Source organism: Chelonoidis abingdonii, chromosome 6 (genome assembly GCF_003597395.2).
Source record: "Chelonoidis abingdonii isolate Lonesome George chromosome 6, CheloAbing_2.0, whole genome shotgun sequence".
Lineage (NCBI taxonomy): Eukaryota > Metazoa > Chordata > Testudines > Testudinidae > Chelonoidis > Chelonoidis abingdonii.
The window spans coordinates 15,586,295-15,606,476 of NC_133774.1; the positions used below are offsets into that span (position 1 = coordinate 15,586,295).

Genomic DNA, 20,182 nt, shown 5'->3' on the forward strand with positions numbered 1-20,182 from the left:
GGAAGACTAACAGTTATTTGAGGAAGATTAGAGAATCATAGAAATGTAGGGCTGGAAGGAACCTCGGGAAGTGATGATGAAGCTTCTTTCAGAGCTTAATTTATTGTTAGAAAGTGAGTATCTAACCTAAATCTCTGTTGCTGCAGATTAAGGCTATTACTTCTTGTCCTACTTCCAGTGCTCATGGAGAATGATCAACCACTGCTCTTTATTACCAGTCCTTAATGTATTTGAAGAATGTTTCCAGGTACCCCCTCAGTTGTCTTCTCTCAAGACTAAACATGCCCAATATTTTTAATCTTTCCATGTAGGTCAGGTTTTCTTTAAACCTTTTATCACATTTGTTGCCCTCCTCTGAACTCGCTCCAGTTTGTCCACATCTTTTCTAAGTGTTGCGCCCAGAATTGGACACATTGCTCCAGGTGAGGCCTCACCAGTGCCGAGTACAGCGTGATAGTTCCCTCCTGTGTCTTACATGCAACATTTCTGTTACTACACTCCAGAATGATATTAGCCTTTTTCACATCACATTGTTATCTAATATTCAATTTGTGATCCATTATAGCCCACAGACCCTTTTCTGCAGTACTACCATCTAGCCAATTATTCCCCATTTTGTAGTTGTGCATTTGATTTTTCCTTTCTTAGTGAACTACTTTGCACTTGTCTCTATTGAATTTCATCCTACTGATTTCAGACAATTCTCCAATTTGTCAAGGTAGTTTTGTGTTCTAATCCTACCCTTCAAAGTGCTTGCAACCCCTTCCAGTTTGGTATCATCTACAGATTTTATAAGCATGCTCTCCACTCCATTATTCAAGTCATTAATGAAAATATTGAATACTATCAGATCCGGGACTGACACCTCTGGGACCCCACTAAATGTACCCTGCGTTCCCAATTTGACAGTGAACCATAGATAACCCCTCTTTGAGTACAGTTTTTCAACAAGTTGTGCACCCATTTCAACCTAATTACATCTACCCTGTATTTCCTTAGTTAACGTATGAGAATGTCATGTGGAACTGGATCAAAGGCCTTACTAAAACCAAGATATATCACATCTGCTGTGTCCTCCCCCCGACCCTTTCCATTAGGCCAGTAGCCCCATCAAAGAACACAATCAGGTTGGTTTGGCATGATCTTGACAAATCTATGCTGGCTATTCCTTATAATCCTATTATCCGCTAGGTGCTTACAAATTGATTGTTTAACAATTTATTTCAGTATCTTTCCAGGTATAAAAGTTAGGCTGACTGGTTTACAATTCCCTGGGTCCTCTTTGTTCCGCTTTTAAAAGATAGATACCATGTTTGTTTTTCTCCTATCCTCTGAGACCTTGCCTATCCTCTGAGTTCTCAAAGATAATTGCTAATGTTCTGAGATTGCTTCAGCTAGTTCCTTAAGGCCCTTGGATGAATTTCATCAGGCTCTGCCAACTTGAATACATCTAATTTACCTAAATATTCTTTAACCTGTTCTTTCCCTATTTGGGCATATATTCCTTCCTCCTTGGTGTTAATATTAATTGTGTTGAGTATCTGGTTACCATTAACCTTTTTAGTGAAGGCTCAAGAAAATAGGCATTTATCACCTCACCTTTTTGGTGGCATCACTTATTAGTTCTCCTTCCTTGCTAGGTAGAGGACCTACACTTTCCTTCATTTTTCTTTTGCTCCCAGTGTATTTAAAGAACCTCTTCTTTTGGCCTTTTCTGTCTCTTGTTGGTGTCACTCATTTTGTGCCTTGGCCTTTCTGATTTTGTCCCTGCTTTTGTTCTTGTGAGCTGTTATTGTTGCTGTTCTTAAAGCACAATCCTGCTCCTGTTAAGACAAAACAAGGTGAACACACACAAAAAGAGGAGCGAAAAATACAACAAAGATCGAAACTTCATCTTTCACCTGCAGCCCTGCTGCTGGAAAAGTACAAGAAGAGCACATATTCACCTTAGCAGCCACTCTGAGACCTGGAAAACTTCTACCAGCATCAGATGTTTCTCACATTGCATTTAGTTGCCTTTCTGGTCACAGACTTATAGCAGTGTGGCAAAATATGCAAGCTTGGCCATCTAAACCAGACTCTTATTAGACAAAAGGAAAAAGGAGAGAGAGGGGAAAGAGGATGATTAAGGTAGGGAAGGAAAAGGACACAGTGTGTGGGGGACAAAGTTTCACATTCCAGGTGGGGTTGGGATCTGAAGCTGATGGAGGTAGCGATGTCAGCATCTGTCTCCCTCTCTCTGGCCCAGTCTGGTCAGGTCATCTTTCAGGGTTAGGATGAAGAAGGTCCTGTGGATCCCAGTAGACGATGGGGGTGGCAGCCATATTGATAAAACTCGCTCTTTCCCCATCTTTCAGTCAGCCAGCGTCATACTAGCCAGCTTTTTCTCCTCGAAGTCTCTTTTGGTGGACACAAAAAGCGGAGTCTTGACTGGAATAGCCTACCCCCCTCCTTATTTTGTCCACCAATTAGGCCTAATTTCTGACACACCAATTTTGGTTCGTTAATTTACGGTTGCACACTTTTCTTGTTTGCTAGGCATGATCTTGAGTTATATCAGTAGGGCCATTTTATTTGGACTAATTCAGTCTTTGTATCTCTTTTTTGTATCTTTTCCCATCAACATTTATTGTCACAGGTTATTGTGACACTTTTTAAACTTTCTTACAGTTGAGCTCACAATAAAGATAAGTTTGTAGGCCCAGTTATCACACCGTACCTATGTCACATTTGCACCCATAACCAGGTAATTCAGCGTACAAGATCTCAAGATTTGCACTCATATCTCAGCTGCAGGTGCCAAATGCGGGTGAGGACTTTGTCTCCAGAAAGGATGGCTAAGCTTTTGGAAATCAGCCCTATTATGTAAATATTTTGTCCTTATAATTGAATGCTGTTCAGTGTAGCCTCCAGAAGCCCATAAGTTGTTACATGACAGCAAACATCAGACCATCTGTGGCTCTTCTGCCATTGTTTCTCTGCAGCCAACATCACTTTTTTCAGAGGTGCCATATGCCTGCATCCAGCTCTGCACTTTAATAATTTACAAGCATGGGTGCTGGCAGGATACCTTTCCAGGAGAGTCTCCACAAAGTGAGGGATTCTGGTAGCAATGCTGTGATTAACTGAGCTTTATATTTCCCTTGAGCCCCCCACCACCCTACTTGACAAGCCCAAGCTGACATCTTAGTTGCAACCAGGATAGTTTTAAAACTAAACAATAATAAACGCTGGAGTGGTGACTTGCACTTTAACATGCAGCTTTCAACCCTTCTCTCTTGACAGCTGCAAAGCACAGGCCGGCTGCTGGAGGACCAGCTGCCTGAGATGATGACAGAGCTGCTGGCAATAGCACGTGACAAGATGCTATGCCCCTCGGAGTCCATGCTGACACGGTCCCTCCTCCTCGAGGTCATTGAGCTGCATGCCAACAACTGGAACCCCCTGACGCCCATCATCACACAGTACTACAACAAGACAATCCAGAAACTGACAGCCTGAGAACGTGGGGCGGTGGGGATAGAAGGGAGCAGGAAGAAGACATGCACCTTAAAAGGAAACAGGAAGGAACTGTGCTACAAATTGATCAGCTACTGGAGAGAGAAGCAAGAACCTTTATGAGAAAATACCTAAGAAGACAAACCCCAGCATGCTTAAGAATATGTTCATGAGGTTGGGGGGCAAGGGAGCATGTTTCTTTTCAGCTGCGTTGCGGAGCACCACCCTTCTTTCCTGCTGAGTTTTTGTTTCAGGTTTCTTTTATTAAATCATTGCTCATGCAGCTGCGCATCCCGCCGTGTTATTGTTTGGCTTTAGAAAGAACACGGAGAATTTGAAAAGCAAGTGGAAGTGCAGGCTAGCATTGTTTTCACGCCATTCTCTTGGCTTGCACCAGCCAACTGGCAGGAGACAACACACAGCAGATGTCTTGGGAGGACAAAGAAAGACACGTTCCACACCAGACGCCGGTAACTGACAGCTTTTGTCAAAGCGAAGCTTTTATTATTTTTTTCCCCTCCTCTTGTCTTCAACTTTTTATTCTCCCCCCGATCCTCCCTCCGCAAAATCCCCACGAAACACCTGATTCTAGGTTAGGATTTCACACAAGATGATTTATTTATTTGCACTGGGTTTTCATTTTTCTTTGTTGTTGTTTTATTAGGTTTTTTTAAACGGACATTTGCTATCAACTTTGAAACATGAAAATAACATTATAATGTGAGCGCTTGAATGGTTGGCACGAGGGTGTTAAATTGGAAGAAGAAGTTAAAAAAAAATCCAAAAGCCACTTTAGAAGTATCATAGCCACAGTCTTCTTGCCAGTAACCTATCAAGGTAATTGAAAAAATGTACACTCTGCGCTGGTAACTCTAAGAAACACAGGCATTCTGCAGCTGTTTGCTACTAACGACGCAGTATTCCTCATCCACTAAACTATAATCCATTTATTTTTTGTAACTTACTTTGTTTGTTTGTTTAAAGAGTGCTTTATTGTAATTACTGTCACAGTTGTAATTATACATTTAAACCAGGTCCCTTATGCTTGGTCCTAATAATAGACAAGGTGAGGGAAAAATTAAGACTTGAAGTTCTTCTTTGGAAACCAGTAAACAGAAGGTGACAAGTATATGGCATGGGAAAGGAAAAAAGAAAAGCCGAAAATATAGCTTTCAGGTTTGGCTTCTAATTAGCTAAACTTTCCTAACCAGTGTGTCTCAGTTTGCATTGCATAGACGTGGAACTCAGAAGGTGGCTGTCCCTGTCTTTTTTATTTGTCAGCATAGTCTGTTTAGTCAGTGTAACTAATACAGCCTCTGATATAGAGGAGGGTCAGGGTGGGTTGTTTCGTTCCACTAAAGAGGAGAGCAATGTGAATGGCTAGAGATGGAGTTAGAGGTAGTACAAGAAGGAAGCCACAATACACCTCACTGGCCTTACCCGCGTAACCCACTGGTGCATATGTGTTACAATTCCCATTCTGTGTCCAATTCACAGAGGATATGAGTCTGTTACAGCCCCAGCTAGGGACTTTCAGCTGAAACGGTAACAGCTCATGCTTTTAGCTTTGGCCGTCTCTGGTTCAATCCCTGGTGGGTCAGACAAGATGGCAGCTGTCACGCAGTGGAAGCTTGTCTGGAATTCAAACTGCTGTGGGCCTCAGACACTGAGGATAAGCTTCCTTGGATCCGAGGAAGGACATAACTCACTGGTGAGCATGTGTTACAGGTCCTCAGCCTCCATGCCCAGTGCACAGAGAGATGAATCTGTTACAGCCCCAGCTAGAGAGATTTGATTCTTTAGTGCAGGCTGTCGCAGCTCATGCTTTTTAAGCTCTGGAGGTGCCCAGTTCAATCTCCAGTGTGTTGGCAAAGGCAGCAGCCATCACATCTACTTGTCCCATCATATTTAACACTAGTGCAGTTTCACTGGTGTTAGAAACATTGGGAGCCCTTTATAGAGAGGCTGCTGACAGCAATTTAAGTACTGTGTTCTCTAGACCTGATCTAAGCAGGATTAGGTGATATACGTGCTTAAAAACCCTAGTGCTCCGTCTACTCTAGGGTTCTACACAATGGTCACATCGGTGAAGCTGAAGTGGTGTTGGCAATGCTGAGAAGTGTTTGCAGAATGCCCCTAGGGCAGATCAATCTAGCATGAGAGGTGAAGCCAGTGACTTGACTTGATTAGGGAAGAAGGTGAGCTGTTAAGTGTGTGACGTGCTTTTAGACTGAGATGGAGCCGTGTCAGTCGTAAAACAAGTATTAGTTTTGAAGCACATGCAAGTTTGGCAGAGAAACCGCAGCTTCCAAGCATATGGTACATTTAATTTTTAAAGTATCTGTTCTGTAGCAAGTCTGTAATTCTTGAGAAGAGCAAAGCTGCCCACCAAACCCTTCCTTAAGGGCCAGTCCCATAGGACACATGGCTTTAATTCCCAATGATGCCAGGAGGATGTGTGGGTGCTCATCAACTTGCAGGGCTAGGGCTTTAATGTATAATATAAGGCAAGAAATTTATGAGAGATCCACGTAAACACAATATTTACCATTTGGGGTGTGAGTAACATTAACCAGATTTATGGATCCTGTTGACTAACTTCAGTTTCTTTTTTGGAAAAGGAGATCTGTTCCAGCCCCGTATTTGAAACATGCTTTGAAGTTACTTATTTCAGTAACTTTGTATTGATAAAGAGGGATGGGCAGGCCATTACTTCACTTCCCTTACAGTGACCAGGAAATGATGTCATGGCTTAGCGGTTGCTTCTTTATTGATGCTTTTATTTACTACATCACTTCTAGTGCTTACTTGATGAAGTCTAACAGAATTAGGGGGTGGAAATTTCCCTTTATTTGTTCAGCACTTATTATAATGGAAGATTAGAGAAGGAAGAGACAGTACAAACCCTCCCTCCAGGCACCTGTGATCTGAGCATAGCTGCCAATGTTGGGTGAATCTAACCATTAAGAGATTAATATCTGCGTTATTTCATTATTGCAACAGGTCTCAGAAACTCATTTGGAAAATCTGTTTTGGTGTTTGTAACACTCACAAGCTGTTTTCCAAAAGTCAGTTTGTGATTAGGGCGCTACTGATCAGTGCTTATAATGTGGGAGGATGATATATTCCAATTTTTTCTTCGCTTTTCTCCTGTTGTTCAGTTTTCTTCCCTTTCCCCTGATAGTAAGAAGTATGGATTCGGCAACCCACCTCTGGCGCCATGAAACTGGAGTGTAGCTCCTGATTAAACATGAGACCCAAACACAAACCCCCAGATACAAATACCCACCCACCCTGAGGCAATACAGATCTGGATCTGAACTCTACAACTTAGACCAGTAGATTGAATTTCTGCCTGCTTGTTGACAAGAACAAAGATTCAATCCAGATCTTTTTTGGATGTTCAGTATAAGAGAGAACCAGATTTCTCCGTTACTTGGGGGAAAATTATTTGCAGGAAGCCAAGTTTGAGGGCAAAAATTTCCAACAGAGAAAATACCACAAGAGGAGAGAAGATTTGTTTCATGGTTCACAGTTATTCAAAACTTCTCTGCTTGGGTCTTTTCTAAGGTGCATACAAAGCAAGAGAAAACAGCAGGAAACAGAATCCTCAACAGTACCATGTCCAAGAAAGAAAGAGAAGACCTTGATTCAGCTGTAAAAACTTGCCTAATGCACTGGACTTCTCTGGAAAGACTGATTTCTAAGTTCCAGAAACAGTCTAGGGATGACAAGGGGGTTAGCTCTCTGAAGACTGATACTTGCAGTACCTCAGCATTAGGTTGTCTGTGAGAAGACTGTGTCACAGTAAGGGCAGCAATATTTTATAGTGAATATCCTTGAGAGATTGGACTTTATAGAACAACAAAGCCCAACAGTGTTATAAGGTTCAGGGCTGTAGCCTTTGAATCTAAACCCTCCTTAAGGTGTTTCCCCTCTGATGCCTTGCCCCTTGCGTATGAAAGAAGCAGCTGCTTAAGATTGGATTCAGTGCAGCCTCACAGAATTGTCATGAAAATTTACCAACCTGAACTCAAACTCTACTCACCCCCGTTTCAAGACGATGCTAAAGATGGAAAACAAAAATGTTCAAGGTTGATGTAATGTGATATGTGGGTTATCCACAGTTGATTATTTGATTGCTTTAGAATGTTCACAGCCAATCAGAATAATTATTTAAGCAGCTTAATATAGCCACATGCTGCTGCTACTTTTTCAGACTTGAACAAAGAATTTAAAAGTGATTTTTTGTTTTATTTTGGGGTTTTGTTTTTTTTTAAAGAAAAACAACCCCTAAAATACAGGCCATATAGGGAAACGTGTGAATGATCGAATTGAGCCCTCCAATAACCACGATCTCCAGCTCCTGTTCCCAGCCCTCCCAGTATACATGCCAGCTTCTGTGGCTCCTATCTTTCACCCAGTATAGTCTGCAACATTTCAAAATTGACCTCTGAATGTAGCAAAGGAAGGGAAGAAGCGGAACCCAGAGAAGAATTGGAAATTGCATTTCTAAGACTTGAATTTTCACCTAATCACTGGGAATTTTCTTGGAGCACCAAGAAGCAAAGCCAAGCCACATGACAGTAATTCTGTTCAAATGCTTCTCCACCGCCAGCCATGAGGGTTTATTCATAGTTTTCCTTTACTAGAGGTTGCATCCTAGCTGCAGTCCTGTACCCAGATATTCAAGTTTAATAGATTTGGCCTGTTACTTTGTTCTGTAGCCCTGAAATTTTCCCCCAGCCTTTTTTGGACAGTGTCTAAGAACTTCTCGTGATGTGAAATCCATCTTTCAATGATTCGTGATTTGTATCTGACAAAGTATGTTCATTCTGCCATTAACTGCTTTGTAATTTGAAATTTTGATTGTTCCATGGGTACCTATGAATCTAAATGTTGACTGAAAATGTATTTTTTCCCCTGGAATTATACACACCATCAATCATATCTTTTGAAAGTCCATTGATAACAATAAACTTTACCTATGACATTGCTATCCCTGAACAGCATTGCTAAAGAATGAAAGAAACAGAACAAAATAGCATTTTTCTCCTCTAAGAGTGGTCACCAATTTATGTTTCCAGGTGTCTCAATAGTGAGAGACTGTCCACTATATGAATGTGAAAGCATCATCAGTACCACTGGTGTAAATAACATGCATTCTATAAGATGCTCTGTGGTGGGAAGTGTCCAGCAGAAGCAGTGGTGCCAAGATACAACTAGATCCAATATTATAGGTTCACTGGAAATGTCTATAAATCAACACTGTAAAACCATCCCTGTTTTTAATATTTTCACCAATTCATGGTAAGGTCAAGTATAAAAATCCAAGTGAGTTTGTTTGTTGTTTCTATTCTTTATAGCCACCAGAGCCTGTAATTATTAAGGCCATGTCTACGCTAGCACTTATGTCAGCAAACTTTTATCACTCAGAGGTATGAAAAAACACACCCCTGAGCGACATACGTTTCACTGGCATAAGTGGTAGAGTGTACTGTGCTGTCGGTGGGACAGCTTCTCCTGCCGACATAGCTACTGCTGCTCGTTGGGGGTAGTTTAATTATGTCAACAGGAGAGCTCTCTCTCGTGGGCATAGAGTGGCTACACGAGAGATCTTACAGCGGCTCAGATGCATCAGGACAGCTGTGCTGCTGTAAACTCTCTAGTGTAGACATAGCCTTAGTGTGCACTGAGTTACCTTTTGAAGGAACATGAGTTACCATTTATGTTTCTTCATTAGCTTTGGCCAGTTTCAACCTTTGTGTTCTCAATAAACGTAGATTTCAAAAATTGTTCCCTTAAAATTAAATCAGTGGAGGGAGGGGGCAGGAAGTCCAGTTAGGGTATGTCTACACTACCCACTGGATTGGTGGGCAGCAATTGATCCAGAAGGGATCGATTTATCGCGTCTAGTCTAGACACGATAAATCGACCCCCCAGCGCTCTCCCATTAACTCTTGTACTACAGCACTGCGAGAGGTGCAGGCATAGTCGACAGGGGAGCGTCAGCAGTCGACTCACCAAGGTGAAGACACCACAGTAAGTCGATCTAAGTATGCTGACTTCAGCTACATTATTCACGTCGCTGAAGTTGTGTAACTTATATCGATCCCCCCCTCCACCCTCCAGTCCTCCGTGTAGACCCAGGTCGAGTCAGATCTTCAGCTGATGTGAGTTGGAGTAACATCACTAAAGTTATCTCAGGTCACACCAGCTCAGGATCTGGCCCTTCATCCATAGGTCATTAAATTTGTCCCACCTTGTGCCCTGAGAAGATATCTTCTCACCTGCGGTTTGTGGCTCTAGGTAGAGAAAAGCAGTGATACTGTTGGGAAATCCCTGAGATGAAGCTGCACAGGCAAAGAACGTTTTCTCAGTGTTACAGTAACTAAATTTACTGAGAGGATGAAGGGGGAGGGAGAAGCTCAAATGAAGAACAGATTTGTGGAGTCTTCCACTACAAAGTGGTTAGCCATCTGCCCAGAGTCTATATGGCATATGATTAGACTGGTTCCTAGTGAAATTAGTTCCGAATTGAAGGTTTTAGTTCTCCACAAAGTGACTTGTGTGGTTTCCCACGGGGGATTTCACCACTGTTCGGAGAAGACATCATTTGTATAAAAGGTGAAACACAAAGAGGGGAGAGCAGTGAAGTAAGTGATATGCTTGAGTCTCCCCTTCCCCCTGAAGGAGACTACTTTGTATCTATTCTTGGTGTGATGGATGAGTGTGAAAGGAAAATTGATAGAAGCCCTATGGTTTATTTTTGTTCACAAGCTTAGCCTTATTTTTACAAACATCTCTCACTTAGAAGTCTCAGAATCTTAAACTTGATTTTTATTCCCCCTCCAAGCGTTCTGTGGATTTATACTAATTTTGTTCTTTGCACTAAGCTATTATCCCATCCTTTTGTGATCTCCAGGAGAAATAACACTAAAGCTTTCCAAGTCCAGTGTCAAAAGCAAAGGGGAGTTGAGGTTTCCTTCAGAACACAGTCATGCTAACAATGATTTTTTTAAATGTATTTATTGTTTGAAAATTTAATCATTTATCAGATTTGTTAAACTAGGCACTTTTTTAAAAAAGAGAAAAGGAAAAATATTTTTTGGGGGGGAAGAGACTAGCTATTTGTACTAGGGGAGAAAAACATCATTTTCTGCTTTTCTTAGACTGTTCAGACAAGGGAGATCACTCTTCATGGCAATTCAGTCTTGTTTATAGAACATCCAGAACCACTGTATGCTATAAAATACATCATCTGCGTAATAAATGTTTAAAGCCTGACATTTAACCATCTCTCTCGATATGTGGTATCAGTTTTGGTGGTCTGCTGAGATGTTTATTTTGTTGAGCTTGGAACTAAGTATGGAAGAAAAAAAATACCTGCCTGGTTAGAAATTTAAAGGAGGGATTCATTCTTCCTTCCTTTATTGTTTGGTACAGCGGGCTGTGCTGCATGTCTGATCCATTATCGCCCTGTCATGTACTCCTCTCTAAGGCCCCAATCCTGTGCCATGCAGAGGGCTCAGAATGGAAAATTGAGAGCGCTCACCATTTCACATTATCAGGTTTTAGAAGGCTGGATTCTCCCATTAGAGGCATTAGAATTTTGCCGTTGGCTTCAATGAGAACAAATTTGGGCCCCGAGAGTCCATCCAGTGCCCACTGAAGTCAATGCAAAGACTGTATTTGGCTTCAGTGGGCATTGGATCAGACCCAGTCTTCTGACTCTGCTACTGATCTGATCCCGTTCCCCATGAAGAAACAGTGCAGGGGCATCCAAAGTGATATCCATTAGGTTCTCTTTTCCCCTGCTTCTGTTGAAATTGATCGCATGACTAAATACCTCAGTATAAGGTTTTGTTTTGTTTTGTTTTGTTACTTTGGGGAGAAAAGGGGTTTGCACATTTTTGTTGCTGATGTAAAAGTCTGCATTTTAATATATGCAAAAACTCACTTGCTGAAACTATCATTTTTATTATATTATGGTTTCATCAAAATGGATGACAAATAGTGCAACTATTATGGTGAATTGTGATATTAATCACAGAATAAATATTGAAATCAATGTTAGAAACTTCCATTGCCTCCTTATTTTGCCACATTTTGCAGGGAGGGAGGGTTGTTTTTGTTTTTGTAGTATTTGTGTTCCTCACATATTTCATGTCTCAGCTCTACAAAAAAGTAACAGCCCCCCTCACACAAAATAATTCGGCACCCATGGCCTATTTAATACTGCTGGTTCCCTACAGGGCAGCCAGTTAACCGTAATGGAGATGAAGGCCCAAATCAAGGGCTGTTTACATGGAACATCCACATCTCCCATTGGCTTTTATGGGAGTTCCTGGTGCTCCTTTGAGGATCAGGCCTCAAAGTCTTTAATTGCTAGATCAAAGATCCAGGTATTCCCTAGCTGTTGGAAAGTTCCATTTCTGAGCCAAACTTTGCAGCGTGGGCCCAACTCTGCCCTGGTAACATAGCTGGTTTGGGGGGAGGGATAGCTCAGTGGTTTGAGCATTGGCTTGCTAAACCCAGGATTGTGAGTTCAATCCTTGAGGGGGCCTTTTGGGGCCTGGGGTAAAAATCTGGGGATTGGTCCTGCTTTGAGCAGGGGGTCAGACTAGATGACCTCCTGAGGTCCCTTCCAACCCTGATATTCTATGGTTCAAATATTGTGCAAAGCTGGCTGTAAGGGTTCTCTCCCAGTTCTGCGTGAGCCAAAACTGTTAATAAATCAACACAGGATGATTCTATATTAGACTTTCTCTACACAGGTAAAAAGGAACCGATCACAGAACTAAAAATTAATGGTAATCATGACTTGATAACATGCAAGCAGAATGAAGTCCAGACTAGTAATATACATATATACTTGGTGCTTTAATAGGACCAATTTCACAAAGCTGAAAACAGTTATGAGCCACATCAGCTGGGAGAAAGAATTTAATCAGAAAAATGTGACTGATAATTGGGAATTGTTTAGGAACGCTTTACTAGATGCCCCAAAAGCCATAATTGAGAAAGAAGGGTGTATTGGTTAAAAAACTCACCGGGTTTAGCAGGGAAGTGAAGGCAGTTGCAAAAATTAATGTATAATACATGGAAAAATGGGAAGTTGATAGTAATTAATATAAATCAGAAGCTAGGAATTGTAGAAAATGTATATGGGAAGCAAAAGGCCAAAGGGAAAAATTTATGGCCAGCAGAATTAAGGACAATAAGAAGGAGTTTTTTAATGTATGTTAGGAACAAAAAGAATCCTAACTGGCATTGGTCCATTACTAGATGGAAATGGCAGAATTATCAGTAATAATGCAGAAAAGGCAGACGGGTTCAATACATATTTCAATTCTGTATTTGGGAACAAAACGGGACATAGTCATATCATATGATGCTAACACTCTTTCCATTCCGTTAGTATCTCAGAAGAAGGAACTACTAAAGTTAGACATTTTGAAATCAGTAGGTCTGGATAACTTGCATCCAAGAGTTTTAAAAGAGCTGGTTGAAGAGCTCACTTGACCATTAATGTTGATTTTCAATAAGTCTTATAACACTGAGAGAGTTCCAAAAGACTGGAAGAAAGTTAATTTTGTGCCAGTATTTAAAAAGAGTAAACAAGATGATCCGAGTAGTTATAGACCTGTTGGTCTGACATCAATCCTAGGTAAGAGAATGCAGCAGCTGATAGGGGACTCGATTAATGAAGACTTAAAGTGGGGGGTCTATATAATTAATGCCAATCAACATGGGTTTATGGAAAATAGAACCTGTCAAACTAACTTGATATCCTCGTTTTTGGTGAGATTATAAATTTGGTTGATAAAGGTAATAGTGGTGATATGTTACACTTAGATTTCTGTAAAGCTTTTGAGTTTGTACCGCTTGACATTGTGATTAAAAAAATAAAACAATATCAAATTAATCTGGCACACATTAAATAAATTAAAAGCTGGTGTAAGCGATAAGTTTCAAAATGTAGTTGGGAAAAGGGAGTGACCCCAGTTCTTGTGCTAATGCTATTTAACGTTTTTGTCAATGACCTGGAAGAAAACATAACATCATCACTGATAAAAATTGGAGATGAAACAAAACTTGTGGACGTGGTAAATAAGGAAGAAGACAGGTCCCTGATACAGAACAATCTAGATTGCACGATAAGCTGGTTGCAAGCAAACAATTTGCATTTTAATAGGACTAAGTGTAACTGTATACATCTAGGAACAAGCAATGTGGGCCATACTTACCCGATGGGGGACTCCATCCACCCCCAAATCTTTTTCAGAGTCACTGCTTTTAGGATAATCAGCTGAACGTGAGCTCCCAGGGCAACGCTGTGACCAAAAGAGCTAGTGCGATCCTGGCATGCTCAAATGGGTGAATCTCTAGTAGGAGTAAAGAGGTTATTTTACCTCTGTATTTGGCACTGGTGTGGCTGCTGATGGAAAATACTGTGTCTAGCTCTGTTGTCCACAGTTCAAGAAGGATGTTGATAAATTAGAGTTTGGAGAAGAACCATGAGAATGATTAAAGGATTAGAAAACCTGCCTTATAGTGATAGACTCAAAGAGCTGAATCTATTTAGTTTATCAAAAAGAAGGCTAAGGGGTGACTTGATCATAGTTTATAAGTACCTAAATGGGGAACAAATATTTAATAATGGGCTCTTCAGTCTAGCAGAAAAATGGATAAACAATCTAATGGCTGGAAGTTGAAGCTAGACAAATTCAGACTGGAAATTAGGCATAAATGTCTAACAGTGCAGGTAATTAACCATTGGAACAAGTTATTAAGGGTCGTGGTGGATTCTCCATCACTGGCAATTTTAAAATCAAGACTGGATGTTTTTCCTGAAAAATCAGAAAAGGGAAGGTGTGTGACCTGTGTTATCCAGTGGGGCAGAGATGATCACAAAGAGAACTGCTGACCCAAAGCATCGTTAGTAACATGCACAGAAGACAAGGTATTTAATCCGATTCTGCAGTTATTAAATTCACACACACACAGAGCAGTGTCTCTTTGCCTACCTCAGTTACAGTTGTAGTGATTTTCTTTCTTTTTTTCCAGAGAAGATCAGTTTAACATGTTCCAGGGATTACTGTGTTTTAACCTTTCACCCTGGTCTAGACACCACTGAGTATCCACTGTCCCTTTTTAATGAGAAAATGGAGCCCCCTGTGGTCTTTCTGGCTGGACAGTGGAGCCAGCAAGATTCCCAGGAACAGATGGTGGGATTTTCTGACTGCACTGATACCACCAACCTGGCTCCCTTCAAACTACCCAAGTAAATTATTAAAGATGCAGTTTCCTTTCATCTTGCCAATAAAATCTATCTTTGCTCTGTAATCCTGTGCATTACTGTCGTTGCAGAGCACAGCACTACGCAATGCTCTCCCCTGCTTTGCATAAGGCTGTTGCATGCATGACGCTCAGCACTGTGTGTGGTGACAGAGAGGGAGAAGGAGGGAGATGCTACACAATGCAGGGAGGTCTCGAGGGGACTGGGAGTTGGACTCATGTGGTCACCCTCCTACTGACTTGCTACCTGATGCTGCATAAGTCACAGCCTCTCTGTGCCTGAGATTCCCAATTGGCAAGGTGGAGAATAATGCTGGTGGAAGGTATTGTGAGGCTCCATTAATGTTTGTAAAGTCCTCTAAGACAGGGTTTCTCAACCCAGGGGACATGACCCAAAACTGAGTCCCCATAATGCATCAAAGGGTCACATGGGAGGCCTAGGGGTGGGATGGGTCCTGTTTGCAGGGAAGGAAGGAGGCTTAGGGGAGAAGGGGGGCTTGCAAGCCTCCTCCACACTCACCCCACAGCAGTGGCTCCTATCCCACAGGCGTGTTGGGGCCTTGGGCTCAGCTCTCCACTCTGGGCATTGCGGCCTGGTGCCCAGGGTTGCAGTGCTGCTCAGGTTTAGCCCAGGTGCTGCTCCGTCATCATGATGGGGCGAGGGGGAGGATCACACTTTTACTTAATCATGTGCAACTTTATGTGTAATCCAGATCTATGAGCTAAATTAAGCATCTTGAATCAGTTTAAGCTGTGTACATTTCATATCCACAATATATTTTACTTGCATTTTATTTACAGTCTGAAGCTTGTGACTATTTCAACTCACTGGTGAGCAAAAAATACTAAATCAGCTTTTATTCATACCTTCATTTCAGTGGATACTGCTGTTAAGAGAGTCCTATTTCTTAGGTCAGAAAAAGATAGACTTCATTTACATTGAAATAAGACACACAGTTTGAAATCAGAGTATTCACACACAGACTTGTCCCGACATGGTTTATAGAGCTGTAAACTACAACCAGTTAGGGCCGGGTCTACATGCCGATTTTTCTAGCAGTATAATTATGGTTGAGGAAGGGGTGATATTTTGTAACGATATGGTTATATTAGCACAGCCGCTAGTGTGGATGCCGTTATAGGGGTGCAAATGTGTCTTGTACGGCTATAACTTATTCCCCTTCTCGCACAGGAACAGCTATACTGATATATGCATATTTCTACCAGTATAACTGCATCCTCATAAGAGGGTTGTACTGCTCCAACTATTCTGGTATACTTAAAGAGTTGCAACTTTTGTGCGCAGACGGGCCCTTATTAACAAGCCAGCTCCCATGCAAACTATGTGTTGAATGGATTCACAGAGATTGCACCGACCATAATATTGCAGGTGTAAGCTATGCCCTTTTTTTTTTTTTGGTTAGTGGAGTTGACTTGTGAGTAGGCAAAAAGCTAGACTTGCAGAGGTATTTAGGGGCTGCAAGGCATAACCCCTAGGCACCCAGGCTCCCCATGCCTTGTATGGGGAGAATTAGGTACTTAAGAAAGGATTCTCAGAAGCCAGCAATCTGAGCAGGGCTCTGCCTATCTAGCCAGGAGTGAAATACAGAGGAAAGGGGTGGGACTTAGGCACAGAGCCTCAAATGTTTAATTATTTATACAAAGTGGAACAGCTTCAACAGGAAAGACCCCTTCCCCCCAATACCTTGGTGGTTAGGGCACTCCCCTGGACTGGGGGGGGTCAAGTCCTGCACCAAATCAGGCAGAACAGGATCCAAACCTGGTGAGTACCCAAACCACCAGGCTATTGGGTACTCTGAGAGGACACAGACCCTTTTTCTCTCTCCTACCTCTCTTTTGTGCAGGGCCCAAGTCTGTAGGCATGGTCCAGTCATGGCTTCAGACTCAGGCAAGATAGGTCAGGGACTGTTGGGGCTTCGCTTGCACTAGAGTTCCGAGCTGCTTGTTAGCTCTGGGGCAGCACTGGGATTTAGGTGGTGGTATGCATGCCCATTAGTGGAAATGTAGGCATCTGGGGAATCAGGCAGCTGCTGAGTGGTGGTTTTGAGAATGTCGGTGGTACCTAAAAGTTGGACTTAGGTGCCTAGAGTTGCAGGTCCCAAAACCCCCTTTGTACGTCTAGCCTAAAGTGCTGTGAAACCACAATAGCTCCCGGTGCTCAGCATGGACCAGTGCTACCTGTTGAGGAATTGACATGGGGTAAATCACCTCAGCCATGTCCAGAGCCTGATCCCCATCCCATTAAAGTCGCTGGGAATTTTTTCACTGACTTCAATGAGAGAAAGAGTAAGCACTCAAGTTAAGATTGTCAAAACCATTGAGGGGGATTTAGCCATATGGAAATGTAATGGGATTTGGGTGGCAAAATCCCCAAATTGGCTTTGAAAAACCTCACCTGCATTCAGCTCAGGAGCTCCAGACCCTGGTCAGAGTTTCCACAGAGCTCCGCAGAGAGTCAGCAGAACGTGTGGAAGGGATCCAGACACCGAATACACAGCGAACCCTGTACAAAGGGCACCTTTTTCAAGCAACCCCCTTCCTAAGCAAGACCCCCCTTTCCCTGCACACGCACAACCTCCCCCCCGAGCCAAAATCCTATTTAGCTGCCATAGTGCCAGTCTCATTCTCCTGAAGGAACTGCCTCAAAGCTCACTGCCAACTCGATGATACTGTATTTCCATGGCAACCCTGAGTGACATCCTGGCTCCACTGAAGTCAAGGGGAGCTTTAGCCATTGATTGCAATGGGGCCAGGGTGACAATCAGGAACCATCCTCCCCGGGGGAGAACAGAGGTTTTGAACCCTAAAGAATAAGCAGTTGAATCAACTGATCGTATACAGTGTTATTGTGTATACAAATACGTTGAGTAAGGTCTTTTATGGAAGCTTGTGATGTTCTGAACTCAATGGTCATTACGAGATATGCATACAGATGGTGGTTATGAATGTATGTACTTGTGTGTATATAAAACTGTGCTCATGAATGGCATTGTAGCATTCAGCTCCACCTCACAGCGGGGCGGTGGGTAGCCAGGGAGGGAGAGGCTGCCTCCTCAAGCAGATGACACCAGCTCTGAGCACTTAGCATTGTAGGAACCAGGAAAAGACAAATGATGGGCCATCAGCATTAATGGGAAAACACTGAAACAACCTGATACTGGAAAGAAAACCCCAGTCTTGGAAAACTAAGAAAGGAGGGAGCTCTCCCCACTTGGAGTATCTATAGTAACTGAAGAAAAAAAACCTGAACCCCCTTTTTAAAGGGGAAAGGCTTTGAAGTGAAATCTATCCAGAAACTGAGGGACAGTCACCGTGAAAGGCTGGATCCCCTCTATGACTGGGAAGCTGGTCATAAGTAACTTGTATTAGAAAAGGGATTTTTATCTAATTTGAAAGTGTAAAGCCTGAAGTTGAGTCTGTGTGTTTATTTTCTGTGTAACTTGTACGTGTTTGCTTCCCTGGCTCCTCCAGCTTTGAAACTGTGAGTTTTCTATTGAATAAACCTTTGGTTTATTTTACCTCAAGCAGATCTCTGGTGTGCAAACTGTGTGGACTGTGTGCGCTGAAGCAAGCTGGTGTTTGCGGGGAGGGTACATGCTTTCAGGAGAGATGAACCAGACGTTAGATGGGTACAGGCATCAGGTGAACCCTCCCCCTTTTGGGGAGGCTAGTCCCTGCACCCCCTATTGCCTGAGACTCTACCTCCCCCACCCCACCGGAGCTCTGAGCCTCCCTGTGGCTGCCTGCCCCAGCCACCCCAAGCTGCCAGCCGAGGCACTGAGCAGCCAGCAGACCTAGGGCTGCCCCAGGCCACTGGCCCATCCTCCAGGCCGACCCCAGCTGCCCCTGGCTGCTGACTGGAGCAGAGCGTCTGCCAGCTTCAGGGGAGGAAGGAGCGAGGGCAGGGCCTTGGGGCAAATCATGGATGGGGACACCGCCTAAGTTAGAGGAGGCTTGGCCTCCCCTGGCCTACAATACCCGCTGCCCATAGTAGACGGATTTGAGGAGACTCGAAAGGTTGTTGGAGTCACCTTGCAAGAAAGTAACAAGGCTGGTGGAAGCCAGAATGAGACCTTTCTACTTGTGGGCTGACTACTGGAGTCAGGGCTCTGAGCCACAACAGCATAGCATTAAGGCACCAAAGTTACAGGGCAGTCAGTGAGAGAACCCCCTCCCAGCCTGGATGAGCCCCACAATGTCACACCAGGATTTCACCCAGCAGTTTTACACTTGGCTTAAAATGTTTTACCGACACATTTCTCTCTCCCCAGCCAGATGAACTGTGTCCCTCAGAATTCCTACCCTAGGGGATTGCAGGACATTGGGCTGTAGCTAGACTTCTAAGCAGTGTACTAATCCCCATTAACCCTCACAACACCCCGGAGGTGAGTAAGTGCTAACATCTCCTTTTAACGGACTACATGACTCACCGAAGAGAGTCATATGGCAGAACTGGGACCAAGCCCCAAGGCCCGTACCTGAGCTTGAACCACTAGGCAGCCCTGCTTCTCTAAAGCAAAGCGTTCAAACTGTACCTGGTACACAGATCAGAATCAAGTTGTTCTGATTCCAAGTTTATTTAGTAAATGGCCATCATCCCTGCTTTGCTTCCCTTTTTGCTTTTTTCAAATGAGCCAGACTTCTTCTCAGCAGCCACCACCAAAGGGGGCTGGGGGAGGGAGGAAATCCACCATTGCCAGGTGAGTGCAGTGGAGTCCTATGCAAAAAATCTCCCTCGTTAGTATCATTTTTTAATGTGCTCTGTAGAGACGTTACTTTTCTACTACAGCCCTTCCGCTCCCTCCCACCATAAGGCAAATGAGGAGTTTTACTGGACTCGTACCCTGCGGGGAAGGATAATGAAGTATCTGAGCACAGTCATTTGAAGGAAATCCCAAGTCAGTCAGCTTCCTTCTCACCCCCTTAAGAAGCTGCAGCAGCCAACTTGCAGCTGCAGCCCTTCGCCAACCTAGTATCGGGGCTGCAGCCAGGAAACCATTGCAGCATGCTGGCAATAAAGCACCGAATCAGGTTGGAAAGGGGCAGAGCTGGATGTGACTTTCAGGACCCTAGGCATGTTTTAACTCAGCATAGGCTGAGCATATTGTCCATGCAAGAGCCTCCTGGAAAGACTCACAGCTTCGGGCCCTAAGAAGGGAAAGGTCTCTCTGCAGGGGGAGTGGAACAGACAGCCTCCTCGCCATTGTCTCTTCATGTCCTGGTATTTGCACCGTGGTCATGTCAGAGTTCACAAGCTGGGTTGATTTCTCAGTACATGAATGGGAGAGGCCTATGGAATGCCTCTGTAGTACCGGAGGGCACCCTGCACACAGATTTCCCACTTTGCGTGCAGAAAAGGGAC

The 20,182-nt window shown here is 43.2% G+C and overlaps 1 protein-coding gene across 15 annotated transcripts in view; it reads left to right on the top strand.

Moving 5' to 3' along the window:
* Positions 1-11,573, top strand: part of CTIF (cap binding complex dependent translation initiation factor) — a 345,954-nt gene extending 334,381 nt beyond the window's left edge. For 13 of the 15 annotated variants that reach the window (XM_075066845.1, XM_075066849.1, XM_075066854.1 and 10 more), the window contains one exon: positions 3,286-11,573. In XM_075066845.1, coding sequence (XP_074922946.1) covers positions 3,286-3,501 — 216 coding nt within the window. In that variant the 3' untranslated portion in view covers positions 3,502-11,573. The remainder of the gene's footprint in view (positions 1-3,285) is intronic. The other 2 variants (XR_012656063.1, XR_012656062.1) reach the window with 2 other exon arrangements.
* Positions 11,574-20,182: the final 8,609 nt, after the last annotated feature.